Raw genomic sequence first — 21204 nt, forward strand, 5'->3', positions numbered from 1 at the left:
AGCCATGGCGGTGTCGGGGCGCAGATCCCTCTGGCTGCGGCAGTGGATAGCTGACGCTGACTCCAAACGGAGTGTAGAAAACCTCCCCTTCACTGGCGACAGGTTGTTTGGGAGTGATTTAGATGAGTTAATCCATGGGTCCTCAAACTGCGGCCCTCCAGATGTTGTGAAACTACAAATCCCAGCATGCCTTGCCACAGTTTTAACACTCCCTTATAGCAAAACTGTGGCAAGGCATGATGGTATTTGTAGTTTCACAACATCTGGAGGGCCGCAGTTTGAGGACCCATGAGTTAATCTCTAAAGCCACAGCAGGGAAGTCCACATTCCTGCCGTCAACCCCACAGGCGCCCAAGCGTCCTTTCCAATCTCACTCCCAGCAGTCCTTTCGGGCAAGTAAATTCCATCCAAAGGCCAGGGGTAGCTCAAATGCTGCCAGAGGCTCCCGAGGTAAATTCAGGAAGCCTTCTGCTTCGGCCACCACAGAGCGGCCATCCGGGGCAGCTGCAGGTAAACCCGCAGCATGACGGTGGGGCTCCACCAATAGCTCCGGCCGAGGTGGGAGCCAGACTGGCGTTCTTCGGCCATGTTTGGGAAGCCTCCTGCCTCAATTCTTGGGTACAAGCTCTTATTACGCAAGGCTACAAGCTGGAGTTTGCAGTACAGCCACCTCAGAGGTTTTTCAAATCAGGCCTTCCAGCGTCCCCAGGGGACCAAATGGTTTTGCAGCAAGCAATCCAAAAACTGGTACAGGCCAGGGTAATAACCCCGGTCCCTCCCCTGGAGAGGGGGCAGGGTTATTACTCAAATTTATTTGTAGTCCCAAAACCGGACGGGTCAGTACGCCCGATACTGAACCTAAAATCCCTGAACCCTTTCTTGACTGTAACCAAGTTCAAGATGGAGTCCTTGCGGGCCGTGATAGCGGCACTGGAGGAAGGGGAGTTCTTGGCGTCCTTGGACGTGAAGGACGCCTACCTTCACATCCCAATATGGGCCCCTCATCAAAAATATCTGAGGTTTGCGCTGCTGAACGATCACTATCAGTTCCGCGCACTGCCGTTCGGCCTGTCCTCAGCCCCGCGCATATTCACCAAGGTGATGGCGGAGATGATGGTGGTTCTCAGGAAACAAGGGATTTGTGTGATACCATACTTGGACGACCTGCTGGTAAAGGCGCGGTTACCAGAGGAATTGCAGGCAGCCTTACAAATTACCAGGCAGACCCTGTCGGGTGATGGTTGGCTCCTGAACCTAGCAAAGTCCTCTCTGATCCCTTCACAGAGACTCCAGTTCCTGGGGATGGTGCTGGACACGGCTCTCATGAGAGTGTCCCTGCCACAGGACAAAATTGTAGACATTCAACAGCTGGTCACAGACTTGTTGAAGCCCCCCCAGGTGACAGTGCACCAATGCATTGTCATGTTAGGAAAAATGGTGGCCTCATTCAAGGCTCTCCAATTCGGGAGGTTTCACAGCAGGATTTTCCAGCTCGATCTCCTGAGCAAGTGGTCCGGTTCACACCGCCAGATGCATCGGCGGATTGTGTTGTCATCTTGGACCAGACTGTCGCTACAGTGGTGGCTCCACACGCCCAACCTACTAGCAGGGCGTCGGATTGGCATCCATGATTGGGTCTTAGTCACCACGGATGCGAGACTCCTGGGATGGGGTGCAGTGACCATGGGTCAGTCCTTTCAGGGCAAATGGACCCTATGGGAAACACGCCTCCACATCAACAACTTGGAGTTACGTGCTGTGTATTATGCACTTCTGAAGGCGGCCCCTCTCCTCAGTGGACAGGCGGTCCGCATCCAATCAGACAATGCCACTACTGTGGCATTTCTGAACAGGCAGGGCGGGACCAAAAGCAGGCCCTGCATGCGGGAAGCAACAAAGATCCTGTCCTGGGCAGAGAGTCACTGTCAGGCTCTTTCTGCCATATTCATACCCGGGGTGGACAACTGGGAAGCAGACTTCCTCAGTCGTCATGAGCTCCATCCCGGGGAATGGAGTCTACACCACCAGGTATTCAGTTCTCTGGTGGCTCGGTGGGGGATCCCACTAGTAGCCTTGATGGCATCAAGACACAATTGGAAAGTATCCAGGTACTTCTTCAGGGTGAGAGACCCTCAGGCAGAAGGAGTGGACGCCCTCACCATACCGTGGACGTTCAACAGCCTGATTTATGTCTTCCCACCGATTCCCCTAGTGGTTCGGGTGTTAAGGAAGATAAGAAGAGACGGAGCCGAGGTAATTCTTGTGGCTCCGGACTGGCCACAAAGAGCGTGGTACCCAGATCTACTAAGTCTTCAAAGGGACTCGTGGCGCCTACCTCTGCAAAGAGACCTGCTCATGCAAGGCCCGTGCGTCTTCCAGGCCTTGGAACAGCTTCGTTTGACGGCCTGGAAGTTGAGCGGCAGATCCTGACACAAAAGGGATTTCACACATCAGTCATCAAAACTATGACAAGTGCAAGGAAACCGGTAACGGCTGCACATTACCACCATATCTGGAAGAGATATGTGGGTTGGTGTGAACAGGAAGAGTTTACTCCATCAGAGTTTAAACTTGAAAGATTTCTCAGATTTATTCAATCTGGTTTGGATCTGGGCCTACGTTTAGGCTCCTTGAAGGTGCAGGTATCTGCATTATCTGTCATTTTCCAAAAGAAGCTGGCTAATATACCTGAAGTGCAGACATTTCTGCAAGGAGTATTGCATATACAGCCTCCTTTTGTGGCCCCTACTCCACCATGGGACTTGAATGTCGTTCTGACGTTCCTAAAATCCTCCTGGTTTGAGCCATTGGAGGAAATTGAGTTGAAATATCTGACATGGAAGACGGTGGTCTTACTAGCCCTAGCTTCGGCTAGGCGGGTCTCTGAGCTAGGGGCACTAACATGCAAGAGCCCATATTTGATCTTCTATGAAGACAGGGCAGAATTACGCACAAACCCGCGTTTTCTTCCCAAAGTAGTGTCTGCGTTCCATGTGAACCAGCCAATTGTGGTTCCTGCTAGTGGGCCTCATTCTGAGGTGCCAACATCTTTGGATGTGGTAAGGATTCTCCGTTTCTACATCAGGAGAACAGCGAGAATTCGCAAGACTGATGGACTTTTTGTCCTTTATGATGCCCAAAAGATTGGGCGTCCTGCTTCTAAGCAGTCTATTGCACGCTGGATCTGTGCAACTATTAAACAGGCTGTGGTAGCGAAGCTTCCTATGCCTGCTGGGGTGAAAGCCCACTCAACTCGTTCAGTGGGGACTTCCTGGGCGGCTGCCCGAGGAGTGTCGGCCTTACAATTGTGTAGAGCCGCTACATGGTCAGGCCAACACACTTTTGTCTAGTTTTACAAATTTGATGCTTTGGCAACTGAAGATACTCAGTTTGGGCAAGCAGTGCTGCGGCAATCTGCGCACAATCCCGCCCGTTCTGATGTCTTTGGTATATCCCCATCGTTATGAACGACTTCCCTGTATCCCATAAGAATGTAAGAGAAAATAGGATTTTAATACCTACCGGTAAATCCTTTTCTCTGAGTTCTTATGGGATACAGGGCGCCCGCCTCTGTGCGGAGTTTCTGCCTTACTCACTATGGTGAGAAGTGGACCAATATTGGGTCCTCCTGTTACCTTCTGTACCTTGCGGGCATAAGGGTGTAGGTTACCAAGGTAGCCTTACTGTTTACATCGTGTACCTCAGCTGTTCACGAGTGTATGTTTTCACTTAGGTGATATTTCTTATTAAGTTGTTCCAGTTGGAACACAGTTACAAAAGTTGTCATGGTTGACATGTTCTAAGGCCCTGAGACTTCCCATGTTCTGTGGTCGCTACAGTGGTCTATGTATGTTGAAAGTATGTTGGATGTGCTGGATGAATCTCACCACGTTAAATATTACACATATTCCTCTCATATTGTTCTTCTCCTTTGGCACAGTTTCTATTAACTGACTAGAGGGAGGGGAGAAGAGGGGAGGAGCCTGTACACCCAGTATAAAGTTTTATATGTGCCTGTCTCCTTCGGATATCCTCTTTTCCCCATCGTTATGAACGACTTCCCTGTATCCCATAAGAACTCAGAGAAAAGGATTTACCGGTAGGTATTAAAATCCTATTTTTGTAACCAAAATGAAAGTTAATTAACAACAAAAAATTCATCAGTTTCTGGTCAATTTCCAAGAAAGGAATTCAATGTTATATCTTTTGAGGATCTTTCATAAACATGTTAAACTTATTTTAGTAGTGAACTGCTTTGAACCAGTGCTTTTTTTATTTGAAAATTAGCTCAATTGCTTACTTTGAAATGTAACTTTGGAATGTATGGAAATTATGCCACTGTTCAAAGCATTGGTTAGACCGCATCTAGAATATGGAGTACAATTCTGGGCCCCACACTATAAAAAGGACATCATAGAACTGGAAATAATCCAAAGAAGAGCAACAAAGCTAATAAAGGGAATGGAGAATTTAAGCTATGAGGACAGATTGAACAAATTGGGAATGGATACGCTAGAGAAGAGTCGTTTAAGGGGGAACATGCTTAACATGTACAAATATATCAGGGGCCAATATAAGGAACTGTCAAGCTCCTTTTTTACTGCAAGGAAGGACACATGGGTACGAGTTTAGAATAGAAGAAAGAAGATTTTGTTCCCTTAGATGGGAAATTGTTTTCATGGTCATGTCAGCCAAACTATGGAACTCTTTTCCTGGAGATGTGGTGTCGGCAGACACTATACATACATTTAAAATAAGGTTGGACAAACATTTATTGGTTAAAAACATCCAGTGGTGCAAACAAGAATCGTAATCTGTCTTTAAAAATATCAGAATACACTACATATAGCAAGGGATACGCTACAAAGGTCGAACTCGATGGACACAAGTCTTTATTCAGCCTTAACTACTATGTAACTATGTAACTTTTGAATAATCTGCTAACAATCATGCCACTTCAATGTTATCTTTCTTTCTTTTCATTTGCAGATCATTTAAGAAGAGTCTTCTATAAAATGTCAGTAACCATAATGGAAAAATATCTTATTCTTCATATGTTACTCATCTGTGGTACAAAAGTAAGTAATGTATAATTATATATAATAGCACAATCTAAGAAAGCATTTGTGTGGAAAAACTTATGCTGCTTTGTGTCCTACCTGCCTACCTTTGAAACAAATATTTCAGGGAGATTGTGAAAGCAACACTTGTAAAATTAGACATGTACTGCTGTCCCTGAGCATTGTACTGTATGTTATAGTCACCCAGCAATGTTGTCCTTCACTCAGGAGGATGGTAAAGTGAAGAAAGAGAAAATAAGTGAGGTTTTTTTTGGACTGTAATTGAATAGAAGTTTGTGAAAGTTATGTGAGCCGTTCCGGCTTTCCTGAAGAGGTGAGTCTTATTGTATTTGTGGGCATTCCACAGATTGGGTGCATCCCAAAGAAAGTCCTGCAATTGTGAAATGGGAATGAATAATGAGTGTGGATTAGAGATGTTTCTCTTGTGAACAGGGTTGGAGATATTTTGAGAAAAACAAAGAGATGTTCCTTTAGTGTACAGATGAAGCCGCTCTTTCCTAGTGATAGAATCGCCATGCGCCATCCCCCACCATCGCTCGCGCGCCCTATTCTGTCGGAATCAGTTTTCCCACTCTCCCCTGCTCCCTGCCTGTCTCCCTGAAGCAGAAACAAGTAGGGAAGCTCCTTGCAGAGTGGGACAAGCAAATGAGCTGGTTGCGTGTCCCTGTCTGCCGGCCATGCCCCCTGCCATCCTCCGCCAGCACTATAGATATGTTGCGCTGGCAGAGGCTGGCTCCATCTGTAGTTTGGTTGATTGTCTTGTATGTATGTTTTTTAAAGTTTTTTATATTGAATATGGTAAAATACAAGTAACAATGGAGGGACTCAAAGCATAGCCACATGGCTGTCTTATGAATAATTAATTACACATTAATAATGAAGTAGCTATTGAAGGATCAATTGTAAGCAAAGTAAGTACCATATTATATATCAGTGGTATTATACACAAATAGCATTAGTCCTGTACTTAATCATACCACAGCACATTCAATAGACTGTCACAAAAACGAAACTCAGATTACCGTATTTTTCGGACTATAAGACGCACTTTTTCTCCCCAAAAATGTGGGGGAAAAAGTACATGCGTCTTATGGTGCGAATATGCAGCATAGAGGGGAAAAAACCTTATTGAGCGCTCCCTGCGCTGGATGGGAGAGGCAGCAGATATCGGGTGCCGGTAGCTGCGGCGGCGGGTAGCGGCGGGTCCTGGCTGGCTGCTGCTGCTGCTTCGCCGTCATCTTGATCCCGGCATCTCTGAGAGTGCGGCAGCAGAGCGTCCGCATCAGCCGGCATCACGTGACTCCGACCGCTCCTCTCCTCACCTCCTCCTTCCTCAGAGCGCTTTGGGCAGTGTAAGCTGACAGGCTGTTCGCGGGGAACCTGTGTCTACACAGTAGGTGTGCGTGCTGCTGTTAAATGAACCTGTGTCTACAGTGTGTGTATGTACCGCTGTTAAATGAACGTGTGTGTGTGTGTGTGTGTGTGTGAGAGAGTGTGTGTGTAGTGATTTCTGTCATACTGCAAATGCCAAGGTTTGCTGTTAAACTGCTGTTAAATATTTTGCTATAATAAAGTGACTCCCTTCTTCCACTGAGTGCTTTAAGTGAAAAGCAATGATAACCAATATTTTTGCTGCTTCAATTTAAAATGAATGGGGATTTTTTTAAGTTCCTTATACTGTATGTTGTGAGGTAAAAAGGTTCTCATATGCCTTAAAAAGCTGCTCTGTACTGTGACTATCGCTGTGCATGTGTGGCTGCCTGTCACACAATGTCTATAGTATATTGTGTGACAAATAGTGTAATATAATATTATATTACACTATTTGGGTTCAGAATATTTTTTTCTTGTTTTCCTCCTCTAAAAACTAGGTGCGTCTTATGGTCAGGTGCGTCTTATGGTCCGAAAAATACGGTAATTAGTTGCAGATCCCAGATTCCATGTGTTAACACACAAAACCGGACATTTTTCTTACAATAAAAAGTGTTTTATTGGATTGCCCAATAATGGCTATTAGTCAAAAATGATGCTATCAGCCTATATTATTCTGGAAAAACCTGGTCAGGGCTAATCGAATACCAATCTTAATTTTGCAAGTCTGTGTCTGACATTTTTTTTCCTTCTCTTTTTTTTTCCTTCTCTTTTTTTTTCCTTCTCTACAGTAAAAACTTAGTTGCACAGTAATCTTTTTTAAAACGTTTTATTTTTTTTGTGTACTTTAAATCCCTTTTATATTTATACTATCTATTTTTCGATATAAAATGAGGGGTTTCTGCACTGAGACTCTAGGCAGACTAGAGGTGTGGGCAAGAATGTGGCAATTTCAGTTTAATGTCAAAAATGCGAAATCATGCACTTTGGCCTCAAAAACCTAAAATCTAAATATAGGGGCCGATTCAGACCCATTAGTTTGGGTCAGAATTCAACCCCCTACCCGATGTTCGGGGACTGCTCATGCGTAGACCCCAGTAGCGAGCAACTTCGGCGAGTTTCACACTCGAGCCGTTCGCTCCAGGAGGGGCGGAAGGGGGACGCCCAGTGTATTATGGGTGTCCCCATAAATATGCTGGGTGTTCCCCTGCTAATGCAGATGTGGCGAATCCTGCTTGGGGCAAGCTGCTGATGATCACATGATGTCAGTGCCCGCCCCAAATTTGGAAGGCAGCAGCCAACTGAAAAGTAAGTATTGACTTACTTGTCAGAGCGAAGGCTGAAGAAATAATTTGTTCACATACACATTCCCTTGCAAGCTAGGGATGGGATTGGGGTGCCCAATCAGCATTTACCTGTTCGCTTGGTTACGAAAATATGCAACCTAGTGCACAGGTATGAATCAGACACATAGGGCCTTGTTCTGGTTAGGTCAGTGAAACGTACGTACGGTCCGTCTCACCGTACGTTTCCCTACGCAAGTGGTGAGTGAAAGTCCGCCCACAGAACAGCCGCACACAGACGATCACAAACACCGACAATGGGGAGTGGCGTTCACTTGAGCGTACGCCACCGCGTACGGACGGATCTCCCTCTTAGCCATCGATACCTGGCATACATCAGAGCGTACGCCAAAGTGCACGGACGGATCTCGTCCGTTTTCTCACCGACACCTTCTGTATATCTGAGCGTACGCCACAGTGCAAGTAGAAATTGAGTCCAAAAACATCCTTGTTGCTCTTAGATGTGGTTTATGTGTCTTTTTCCATATAAAAAACTGGTATGTTTGTGCTACAGTGAAAAAGTTGACACATGTCTACTTCTGTGAATTTAGTGTCCTGCTTTTTAAAGTATACAAAAACACTTTCTGAATGGGTGTAGATGGTTATAAAATAACTACCTTGACATATATTAGCAGGTCTTAGAATAAATCTTACCTAAAATTAAACCAATCTTTACATGTTGAAGTGTAGAAAGATAAGCTTCCAATGTGTTTGAGGACTTTGTGTGGCTTGCATGTAGTGAAATAATGGTTTTCACTTAATAGCCTGCAGCATTGCTTATTACATTCAGGTGTATGTGTTTGAGTAGTAATCAACGTTAATTAGCAGACCCAGGCGTCCGCTCTCATGCGGTATCTCTAGGGGTGGTCAGGAGCTATCTTTGGCGTCCTCCTGTTTTTGGTCTAAAATGCACGGTGCGTTCGCCGATCGAGGCGTTTGTGGCACTGTGCATTTTGTGTGCACACCCCCGTGTACTCACATGTTTACGCCCAGTTTTCCTCATTATTCCGGCCGCTCCCATAAAAACGCCCACATGCTGCCCACAATGATTGTGCTCTTGCGGACAGGTTTTTTCGCACGGAGAGACCCGTCTGTGAGCGGTGTGAGGTCGCAGCACATGCGCATTTCGAAAGCTACGCAGATGAAAAAAAAACCCGATCCGCCCGTTTGCGGTCCCACCTTACCAAACAGAATAAACCCCATAGTATCAAGGGCACTATCGGAGGAGAAAAGGAATTGTAAGATGCTTTGCAGCATAAGCATGGGAGTCAGAAGCAAGAAATAATAATGCCACTGTATAGGCCACATTATATAATATTTAGGATGTGTGTATATATATATGTGTGTGTGTGTGTGTGTATGTGTATGTGTAGAGGTGCGGCACTCCAAGCAGTGATCAATCAACAGCACTTTCAATTGTCAGCAACATTTTAATACCATTTAATCAGTATATTCATCAGTCAAAATACAGATTAAATGGTATTGAAACCTTGCTGACAACTGAGTGTACTGTTGATTGATTACTGCACCTCTATATATTCTCTACCATTTGCCATAGTGAGGGCACCCAGCAAAGCATATTGTGGTTTATTCAGTGGATTGTGCCAGTCTTCTGCTAAAATATATATATATATATATATATATATATATATATAAACAGTATGTAGCGGGTGGCACTCCAGGTAATAAAGACAGCAAACGCAATCAAGATTCCAACGTTTCAAATGTTATTTCAACATTTTTCATCAGGGTGTAACAAACAAAGTAATAGGACGGTATTTATACATTACCGAATCAGTGAAGGATGACCCCCGTCTGCAGAAACTTCCGGCGCGCGGCAGGGGATGGAGCACACGTACATCTGACACGTTGGACGTCATGCGTCAGCACGCCGGGGTCAGGGGATGCTTTTGGGCTGAGATCAGTGCAGTCTTCCGGCTTCCTGGTCGCCTAGCAACGTCCTCACTCTGTGTCCTCACGGCAGCCGCGGCTTCCATCCTCCTGTCCCGCTCGGATCATCTGCAGACAGAGGAAAAAATAAACACATCTATAAAACGTGATTAATACAACCATATCATCAATAGTTGCTCGGGAATATAGGATATTATTGTGAAGTATAAACTTAGCCTATTGGCACAGTGATACTCAGTACATATAGTAGTATACCAATTTTGGTCATTCTATTGTTCTGTTTCTAATGTGGAATAGACTAAAGGCACTTAAACTTTTCAAGATATCATAAGACAAGTGGATGTTAAACTGGCAGTTGAGTGCAAGAGCACTGGATATTAGTTGAATTCTTTTTAAAGTCACTAATACAGTCGAGTATATTCAATATCATACTGTAACACAGCATAATGGGGAGCAAGGGATGACTGTACAGGTCGGCCACAGTATTCTAGTGAACCGCAGGAGCTAGGAACAAATTAATGGGGTTGACAATTCTATAGGAAGCAGGCAAGGTTACAGTTCTTATTGAGCCCTTTAGGGGCAAGGGTGTCCATTCGCCTTATCCATTGTATTTCCTTTTGCAGTAGTAGATGTCCTCTATCACCTCCTCTTTTGAGAGGGGGGATATGGTCCACGAGTTTATAGCGGAGTTGTACCAGTGAGTGGCCTGCTTGTCTGGCCACGGGTTGGTCCACTTCCCTTCCTGCTAGGGCCAAACGAATTGCCGATCTATGTTGGCCTGTCCTTTCTCGAAAGCTACAAACAGTTTTACCCACATAAGCAAGCCCGCAGGGGCATTTTATGACATATATTATGTACTTGTCGTGGCAGCTTAGCACGTGCTTGATGGGTAATCTCTCGCCAGAGAAGGGGTGTGTGATATCAGGGCCTACCTCCAGATGGTTGCATGTTGCACATCCTATGCATCTATACGACCCTGTTTTTTTTGGTCATAAAGTGGCTTCTTGTTACTTGATTATACTCTGTGATATCATTTTTTACCAGGAGGTCTTTCAGGTTCTTCCCTCTTTTCTGGAAGTTGAGCAATCTGGTGTTCTGTAATGGTTTTAGCCCTGGGTCATTTTGAATAATGGGCCATAACTGCTTTGATACTTGAGAAATTTTAGGGCTAGAGGTTGTGTATTGCGTGACAAAGGGGAGGACATCTTCTTTGTCCTTCTTGTCCTTGGATTTTAAACACGTCGCTCTTGGTGTTCGCATGGCTTTGTTTCTAGCTATTTCCAGCTCAGGTTTCTTGTATCCTCTTTGCAAGAATTTAAGCATTAAATCGTCCATTTGTGATGCTGCCAGTACTTCATCACTTGTGATTCTCCGAATTCAGAGAAACTGGGAGAAGGGAAGGCTACGTTTCATGGCTACCGGATGAAAGGAGGAGGCATGCAAGAAGGTGTTCTTGTCGGTTGGCTTATAGTATATTGACGTGGACAGTTGATTTTCACTTTGTTTAATTAGAACATCAAGATAATGTACTTCTGTATAGCTGCACGTATATGTGAATTTTATTGTGGGATCTTTTAGATTAATTTCTTCCATAATGTCCTGGAACTCATCCTCCTCACCAGTCCACATTAACAGGATGTCATCAATGTAGCGACTAAATAATCTTATACCTGTTTTCAATCTTGGGTTGTCCAGAAATAGTCGTTGTTCTATTTCACCTGCTCGGTGCTCGTGTCTGGCATACTTTGTGTCATTCATACTTTATTGCATAATTATGTGTTTAACCAGTGTAGCGTAATGATATGGCAGTACCCTTACACAAGTGTAAACTATGCGGTTGTTAGCTCCATAGATTTGGGCTCCCATGACGCCCTGGTTGATTCCGGTAGCCATTTTGTTAACTTTAGTCTGGCCTGCTACAGTACATTCTTTGACCATACTGTATACTTGCTCACTTATCCCCATAGTCCATTATAAATAGCATCATGAGACGCACGTCTATGCAAGGTATCCCTTATCCAAATATCATCATAATTATTCCGAAAACCATACATTCCAGAAACTGGAAAAAAAAAATCTTGCTAAAAGCACTACTGTGGACATCTGTAAAAGTACTACTGAGGACATGATATGTATCTGCCACTAATACCCCTTTCAGACATAAAAAAATACCAGGTAATTTCCCGGCTCTTGCTGTGTTGACCCGGGGTTTTTTCTGTGTGAAAGGGTCAACACGGGTCTAAATTCCCTGGACTTCGACCCATGTATTTACCTGGGTTTTTCCCATGTCTCACCCATGTTTCCAGCTGTGTGAAAGGATCAGACACGGAATTTTTATCCCAGCAATTGATAAAAAGCACTTATTGTCTGTGCAACATGGAGCTGTGCAATTGACAGTGCATTTATGGGTCCCTGATTGGCTGAGCAGGTGTGTCAGAGGTGTCAGACATGTGCGGTGATGCAGCACAAAAGCAGATAGGCATGGCCCATTGAAAGACGAGGAGGTCTTTGAGCTGCTGGTGGTCAGGGGGGAGGAAGAGATCATCAGGAAACAAATCACTGGCACAGTTAAGGATGCTGTAGTCTATACCATATTGCCAAGATCCTCACATCAAGGGACATTGTGCGTAACCAGCAACAGCTAGTCAACAAACTAAAAACTCTCCGCAAGTACTACAACAAAGTTTGTGACAATAATGGGAGGAAAAGTGGTGCTGGGAGGATGGAATGGGTTTACTTTGACCAATGTAACGAAGTCTTTGGCAATTCTGCCCTGGTGAACCCTGTTGCCATATCATCGTCTAGTGCAGCTTCATCAAGGAGCATAACTCCAGAATGCAGCCCATCTTGCCCACCTATAATGGATTTGGATGACAGCACAGACAACCGCATTCCTGATCCTATTGCTGCCATGGAGGACCCATTAACCGATCCAATAGAGGGTGAGGTTGAGGACAGTGGAGCCAGCACCAGTACACCATCTGGTACACCAACTCCTGCTCAGACTGAGACCCTAACATTGCGTCGTAACAGTAAGTTTTTAAAAGTATTGTTTGTGTATCTATTTTACTATTTGTTTTACAGGGGGGCTTTAATGCCCCACATGGTGGTACCTGTGGTTCTCCCAAGTACCAGTATGTGCGGCAGGCTTGCTGGTACCGGTAGTTCCACTGTAAAAGCCAATATTTTGTAAAACAGCTAACAACACCGCACTCACTGCCCAGGGGTGCGGGGGATAGTCTACAGCACAGCCCTGGTGTGCCCTGGAGAGAGGGGACCCACTTTATTTGTGGGTCCCTACCTCCCCAAGAACCCCCGGCCTGTGCTGACTAGTTTGGGTGGGTAATGCTTTGGCCACGGGACCCCGTCAAGTGTGTCCTGTGGCTATGGTATTACACCCCCTGCTAGTGAAGCCTATATGTACTAAAATGTAGGTGAAACCCACACACATAGCTTGGGAGCCTCTAGATCAGGGGTGTCAAACACAAGGCCCGCGGGCCAAAACCGGCCCGCCAGACCTCTTCATGTGGCCCGTGCAGCCGCCGCCAGCCTTCACCTTTTATTCTCGAATTTTTTTTTAAACAAGAAAGCCGCCTCTTCAGCGCATGCGCGGCAGCCTACAAGCCAGAGAACGTCTGCCCTCTAGCGCAGTGCCGCCGGTCGTCAACCCCTCCTCCGCTCCCACCTGCTGTATAGGAGCCAGAGAGAGGAAAGAGCAGGTCCGTCGTGGTGAATGGTAATGGTGCTGCTGCTGTGCGCTCCAGGTCACTTACTGCTGAGTGTGCACTGCACAGTGACCGGGAGCACGCTGCCCCCCACTCCTGGATAGATAGTGCGAGAAGCGCTACTCACAGGAGGGAGGGGGAAATGCGCCTGTGTGAGAGCGCAGCTGTGTCCTTGGTGGTGGAGCAGCTCAGACTGGAGTGGACGCATCAGAGCGGGTAAGTGTCAAACTCTCTGCCTATGTGTGTGTGTGTGCACTGGCACATTGCAGCCCATCATTAATTGCTGTGTCCCATGATAATAAGCAGGACATATGCCCTAAGACTGAGTGCTGCCCCCCTGTGCAGGCAGCGTGTGCCGTAATGCACTGCAGTTCACAGCAATAGCAGGAGGGAAATGCTACTGCTGAGTTAGTGGTATTATTTGGGACATACTTGTATGAAGGACACTATTATGATAATAAAGAGTGGACACATAGTCCTACAGATACAACCGGCCCTTTGAGGGTGACCAAACTGCTGATGCGGCCCCTGATGAATTTGAGTTTGACACCCCTGCTCTAGATGGTTTGAAGGATTGTGAGTACTTTGTGTGTCTAAAAAATGCCGTGGACCAATCAATTGGTGGGTGGCCACGAAAAAGCCTCAAGCATATGTACTGTATACTGACATGGCTGCTATTCGATTGTAATGATTGATTATCTTCCTTCTTTGTAGTGTTTGATGTACCTGCAATGATGAAGGAAACATCAAAGATGGAGCTTGCTACATGCACAATATCAAGAATCCTGGTTGATCATCTGCGAGAATCCGATGTTGAATTCCAAGCTCAAGAGGATGCCTGGTTGCAGCGCTTCTTTGACAATGAGAGACAGTTACAAGATTAGTTTCTCACACAGCTCGTGGGTCTCCACGAACGAATAGCACGTGAAAACAGAGAGGCACAGATGACCTTCCTTACCAATATGGTGTCTACATTACAGAATCCGCACCATACAAGATGTATAGTCCTCCGTACGCTGAGGGTGATTATTGTAATCCACCACATCATAACAGAGGCCATACATTTATGCCTTCAAAGCCTACTACTCTGCAGGCCCCAGGGTGAAGTTATACTGAAGACACAGGCAGTAATTATGCACATGCCACAGTGCCAAGCAGGCCTCATGCCAATACCAGATACAGGAAAAGTGTGTGTGGTGCGCAATTAACAGCTGCTGGCACTACGGGTAGTCAGCCCCTTATTTAATATGAAGAAAAACAAAAGAAGGGTATGTGCCAGCGCTGGCTGAAAAATACACAAGACGGTATAAAAATTAACAAATTTTAATCATCATTGTAAATAATATATTGGCAGTCGATGAATAAAATAATTAAAAATAATTATAAATATGAGAATGATGTATAATTGATAGTCTCTCACTTGGGTGAAATAATGCTAAAAAGTCATAACAGCTGAACAAGGCTAAAACATATTACCATCCTTGGTTGTCTTCAGGAAGATGTTTGGAGGAATTTGTAGTCTAAGGGGTTAATTGGCTGACCGAAGTTTCCCAATGCTGTAGAATTTCAAGAGCTCAAGACTCCCAGCAAACGGCCTGCTATGACATATGATTCAATTTAGGGATCATGCTTGTTATCCCAAGACTTTGCATTTTTCTCAGACTAGGTTTGGGAGGGTGTGGTATGATTCACCGACAGTCGGGATCCCGACAGCCATTATCCCGACGTCGGGATCCCGACTGCCTGGTCTCAGACAGCGTGGCCAGCACAACAAAGCCCCTTGCGGGCTCTCTGCGCTCGCCACGCTGCGGGCACGGTGGCGAGCTACGCTCGCCACCTATTCTATTCTCCCTCTATGGGGGCCGTCAGTGTTTTAACAGTCGGGATCCCGACTTTGGGTTAATGACTGTCGGGACCCCGTCCTGCATCCGTTTGGGAGAAGTGGGTAGGTCACTGTTGGTATAAGTCCTTGTCAACTGATAGGTAGTGCTCAACGCGTTTCCCCGGATAGGTAAGTGTCCGGCTTCCTCAGGAGCAAGTGTCTTCTCATGCCAATACCAGTCCACAGGAGACAATACATAATAGTCTCAATGGCACAGGATATAGTAGGCAATATGACAATGTGCATAACTATTCAGATGATTCAGGGTCTAGTTTTTCTGAAGGCACCAATCCTAACAGTCCAGTTAGCACTGTAATCAGCAATGCCTACAGGAAGTTGTAGTAATGTTACCATATTGTTGAAACGTTCTTAATTTTTTGGCTGCTAGAATTTTTTTTGATCCTATCCTATGCAAGTGGCACTTACAAGGGCCGTCAAGTGCGGTGTTCTATTTTTATCTCCACTGTATGTTAATTTTTTAAAGTTAAGTGGGATTAAAAATTGCTTTTTCTTTCCTTTTATTGATATTGGTGTTGAAGCTGCAATACTGGTCCCAAACCTTTCTTTTTCAAATGGGTGGCAATCACTGCAGTATACTGTAGATATTTGAGGGAACATAATCTAAAATGTGTACACAGTATGCCTTGTCTTTTACGTACAGAGCCACATACATATTTCTCTGTTTGTTTTTGATTTTTATTGGAGGTTGCTGCACTAATGGCACCGTCCATTCTTTTTTAAGAATGCAGTTTAGTGCCGGCTGAAAGGTGGGGCTGCTGGACAGTCAGACTTGTGTCTCCCCTATACTCTATCGTATTGCAATAGTTCAATGCATACTGTATATGTTTACACTTTACTGTATATTTTGAAGGAGTATGTGTTATTCATGTCCAAAAAATAATACCATGGGTGAAATGTAATAGGATGAGAGATTCAGAAAGTGAGAGATTTGGTAAGAAATCTCCAGTTTTTTTAAAGTGGCAATCATTGACACAGCAAAATCACACTGGTTTTGCTGTGTAAATGATTGCCACTTTAAAAAAACTGGAGATTTCTTACCAAATCTCTCACTTTCTGAATCTCTCATCCTATTACATTTCACCCCATGTCTTTAAACTGGAAAAAGTGAACTAACAGGCATAAAACATATTTAGAACAAAATAAAACAAGTTATTTCAAACATATAAACCATGTGTCCTTCTACTGTGTCAAAGTATGTAAGTTAACAGGGTGTTACAGATAGCCTCAGCTCTGGAACAACTTGTCTCACCCTCGTAGCCTGCTGATTCTACAGGGGTATCAGCCAGATCATAGTCCACCACATTCCACTCAAGTAAAAAGTTGTCTTTCTGTAGCTCACACACATTGTGCAGAATGCAGCAAGCTGCCACCACATCTGGAACCAGGGTAATGGCAATGTCATTCCTCTTCAGTAGACACCGCCATTGCCCCTTGAGTCTACCGAAGGCATTTTCCACCACCATCCCAGCCGAGCTCAGAGTGTGGGTGTAGTAAACTTGGTCAGGAGACAGTGGGGTATGTTGCTTGGAGCCCTTCATAAGCCAACGCCTCAAAGGGTATGCCGCATCTCCAATAAGAATGCTCTCCTCCGGCGCAAATACCTGCCTCTCCACCAAAAATTGTGCCTTTCTCCTCCTGGCATAACACTGTGCCAGGTAGCACAGTGTAAGCATCTGCATAATGCTCTGATTTGCTGTAAACAGCAAAACACACAGAGCACTCATGACCTCCGAGTTCAGCAACTTGTCAGCCATGTTTAATGCAGTGAGCAGACACCTCCCACTTATCATGACCTCATCTCTGTGTGCCTTTGAAACTGTCCTTTTCTTATGACACAGACTTTTGCAGGAAAAATCCGGCTTCTGTGTGAAAGGGGTCGACACGGGAAAGACCTGGGGTTTTGTTGCTGTGTGAAAGGGGGTCAGCACCTTTCAGCCTAGTTCTACCTGGGTTTTTGTATCCGGGAAATACCTGGGTTTTTGGGGATTGTCTGTCTGAAAGCGGTATAAATATGTTCAAGAAAATGATTACTTAGCATTCAAATTCATTACTGAGATAGTACTCAAATTTTGTTACATGTTTTAAAACCTTATTTCAGGCACAAATAAAATATATTTGTGTGTACAGTATTTCATGTGTTTAATGTGTTTGTACACCATAAAGATCCCTCAAGATACATCATTGAAATATAAAAATATTCTGAAATACGGAATAATCCATTATCCAAAATTCTTCTGGTCCTGAGCATTTTGGATAAGGGATACTCAACTTGTAGTATTTTCTGAGAAAAATGTATATTTAACATACACGTACAGTATTGTACAGTAAAGTAGGGTACTTGTTCCCTAGCAGGGCGCCCACTAAGCAAATAGCTTGCAATGCAATGCAATGTCCATGTTAACTGCACATGAGTGCTTATACAATGAAATATTGCATAGGATCGCATGGCACCAAATGTGATGCGATGTGATATTCAATTGTACATGCCATGAGATGTGATGAGTGCTTACAATGAGATGTGACGGGTGCTTACAATGAGATGTGATGCAATGTGATGTGATGTGTGCATAGTATGTGATGTGATGGATGCTTACAATTGTAAGCACCTGCACCTACACCTTTGTTTAGCATCAACCCCAGTATCCACGCCACCCCGAAGCGTGGCGAGCGGCGTCGGAACGCATCCTCCGACCTTTTCATGCCCCCACTGTCCACATCAGTGTGGAGTTGATTTTAGATAGTGTGGCGAGCCACCGAGCCCGAAGCGTGGCGAGCAGACGCGGATAACTTTACATGTATTCCGCGTCCCCTCGCGGGATACGCTGCACTCACCACGCTTCGGGCTCTGTGGCTCGCTGCGCTCGCCACACTATCTAACATCAACTCCACATCGACATGCATAGTTGGGGTATGAAAAAATCTGAGGACGCGCTCCGCCGGCCCTTGCGGGGCTCGCTGCGCTCAACACGCTTTGGGGTGGCGTGGATACTGGGGTTGACGCTAAACAATGGCGTAGGTGCAGGTGCTTACAATTGTAAGCACCCATCACATCACATACTATGCACACATCACATCTCATTGTAAGCACCCATCACATTTCATTGTAAGCACTCATCACATCTCATGGCATGGGTGCTTGTACAATCAAATATCGCATTGCATCTCACACATCGCATGGTAAAAACTAGAGATGTGCGGCGGCCACTTTTTCTGGATCTCCCTTCGTGTTTTGAATCTGGATTGGTTTTGACAAAACCACCCTTGCGGGTTTGGTGTTGGCCTAGTTTTGCCCTTAAAGTATTATTAACCTCAATAACATTAGTTTCCACTCATTTCTAGTCAGTTTTGATCACTTCACAGCTCACAAAATAGTTTTCATTTACTGTAGTTGGGCCAAAAGGTTATACCGAGGTAGCTGGATGATTAAGCTAAGCGACAGCAGTGGGCATCACATACATGTGGACCTTACACTTCCAATCTGGCACATCTTGGAAGCAGAGTGGCACTGCAGGGGCAGACAGGGTGGCAGTTTAATACACTACCCCCAAAAAAGAGAAATGCTCCAAAGAGCAAAAAATACAAAGAGGTGCAAGATGAAATTGTCCTTGGGCCCTCCCACCCACCCTTATGTTGTATACATGTAACACCCGTCGGGGTGATAAGGTAAGTATATAGGAATCTTTTACTCAGGTTAACAATTTCTCTTTTATACTCTATCAACGATAACAACGTTTCAGTGAAACAAGATCAAGATAAATTTTATTATACTGGAATCTCGAAGTCCCTCTGGAAACTGAAGATGGAGGGTCCAGCAAATTCAAATCACATAACAATAACTTTTTCAACACAGTATCAAACAAAATGATAGAACAGGGTGTATACACCTTTATATCTCTAAATAGTGATCACTACTTCTGCGGCAATGAAACGTCTCAAATAACGTAGACGTAGATATCACCACAGAATGCCTATGTAATAAATGCTTTAACTGTATTTATTATAATACTAAACAATCTTCTACTTTTTATCTCATTACAGGGTACATCAACAATTACAGATCAAACAATCCCACCCCGGATATATCCAACATCAAAGGTAAGTACTAGGTGATCCAATGGGACCTTACAATAGTTCATATAGTTTATTCTTCTGTAGCTGCCACTTTGAGAGCAATTGGCCACTCTATACCTCTATCACTGCAGAGGCTGTCAGTTAATGTATCTGATACAATTTAGAACAGTTTATATGAGTTTCACTGTGCACAGACTAGGTAGTCGCTAACTGTTTGGTATAGGGATTATAGGCTGTTGTCTCTCTCTCTATCTTGTTTTTAATTGGAATTGTTCTCCTGAAATCTTCCGGTTATAATGGGTGTTAAGTGTATATGCAGAGGCGTCCCCTGATCCTGTACTAGCGATCGGGTTTAGCCTGGTTCTTCTGGTTTTTGGTGACCTGCAGGAGTAGCCAATAACTGCTATTAATGAAGGCAGTCAATGTGATTTTATCTTCATTAAGGCGTCCCCAGACCCACAGAGAAGTCGGGTTTAGCCTGTCTGCGCTGTCTATTCTGGTTAATGTTGCGCTATCTTTCCACTAGCATATCAATGCGGGGATCAGTAGCTGCAGTCCCTGACAGTTTAACTGTACACTGATCTGGCTGCTGGATGCTGCTGCTAGCTAGGCGTATATGGAGGGGGGTGGGCCTAAGCCTTGTAACCTCCCTTAGGGGCAAGCTGTACACTCACCAGTCCCCGTCTCACTGTTCCTGTCGCTGAATGACAGCTAGACCACTCCTCTATGTGGGCTGTTCCTCCGTCGGCGATGGCGCCGCCCCTATGACGCCTGGATGGGCAGGATTATATTGCGGCACTCGTCCAAGTCACTGCCGGACCTTTCTCCCGACGCCACGACCCGTAAGGGTCACCGTAGCTCTCTCCGGGATCTCCGGTAAGCACTGCTTGTTATATCGCGCAGTACACAGCGCCGGCAACACAGGACGCTTCCTCTGTCACTCCCGTTCAGCAGCCTGTTTCTCTCCACACTGCGTCACCGCTCAACAGCCGCTTGTAACGAACTCCTCTGTCCTGTGGCTGGTGCTGAGCTCCCCTCTCCCATGAGCCATAAAACTTTAATCAGCTTGTTTCCCTGTGACATGCACGGATTTCTCCGCAATGTTCTTTCCACAAGGACATTTCACCTTCTTTGCATATTAAACGCAGCTTACCATACCTCCTATCAATCATTAAACAAGCTATATAAACATATGTATTCCTCTTATTAAACATACATGTGTGGGTCTACATACTATAAACATACATGTGGGATTCTACATACTATAAACATACATGTGGGGTTCTACATACTCCCCCGCTGAAGTTGCGTGTCCACAAGCAACATACGATTTCTCGTTGAATAACATTTAACAACGATATCTCAAAGGTAGAATCCCTTTGTCCGAATCTCGCTTGGTTCTGTCACCGGATCGTACACCGGCTCCAAGGATGACGGTATGCAGGAATCATTTTTCGACACAGTCTCATCCTCTGAACACGTGGCAAGTTCAATAGGGGCAGGAGACGAGCGGACAGAGGAGGATATCAGCATACCACCCCCGGCAGGCCAGAAGCTATTCATTATCTCTCGGAACAATCGAGCACTGTCTGTGGCTTCTGGTGGTTTCATGTCTGTGCCTCGTTCTGTTCGGTCTCCCTCGCTCTCTGCATGTGGAGAAACAGCTTTCTTAATTTGATTTCTGTGAACCGTGACTGCAAGCTTCTCCCCAATCTTAGTTATCTCATAAATGTCTTTCTCAGCCCTTGATACGTCCGTTACCAGGTATGGCTGTTGTTCCCAGTGGGAGTCTAGCTTAC

The 21204-nt window shown here is 45.0% G+C and overlaps 2 protein-coding genes across 2 annotated transcripts in view; both read left to right on the plus strand.

Annotated features, from left to right (window-relative positions):
* The window catches only part of LOC146020448 (calcitonin gene-related peptide type 1 receptor-like), a 235192-nt gene that overhangs the window by 30988 nt on the left and 183000 nt on the right, over positions 1–21204 (plus strand). The window contains 2 exon segments of the mRNA XM_083153589.1: positions 4990–5078; positions 19373–19429. Coding sequence (XP_083009715.1) covers positions 5016–5078; positions 19373–19429 — 120 coding nt within the window. The 5' untranslated portion in view covers positions 4990–5015.
* LOC146020447 (uncharacterized) lies at positions 9478–16215 on the plus strand. The gene is made up of 2 exons (XM_083153588.1): positions 9478–12738; positions 14146–16215. The coding sequence occupies exons 1-2, from the start codon at positions 12429–12431 to the stop codon at positions 14313–14315; spliced, it is 480 nt and encodes a 159-aa protein (XP_083009714.1). The 5' UTR covers positions 9478–12428; the 3' UTR covers positions 14316–16215.

This window comes from Crinia signifera, chromosome 7, assembly GCF_055691185.1.
Source record: "Crinia signifera chromosome 7, ASM5569118v1, whole genome shotgun sequence".
Classification (NCBI taxonomy): domain Eukaryota; kingdom Metazoa; phylum Chordata; class Amphibia; order Anura; family Myobatrachidae; genus Crinia; species Crinia signifera.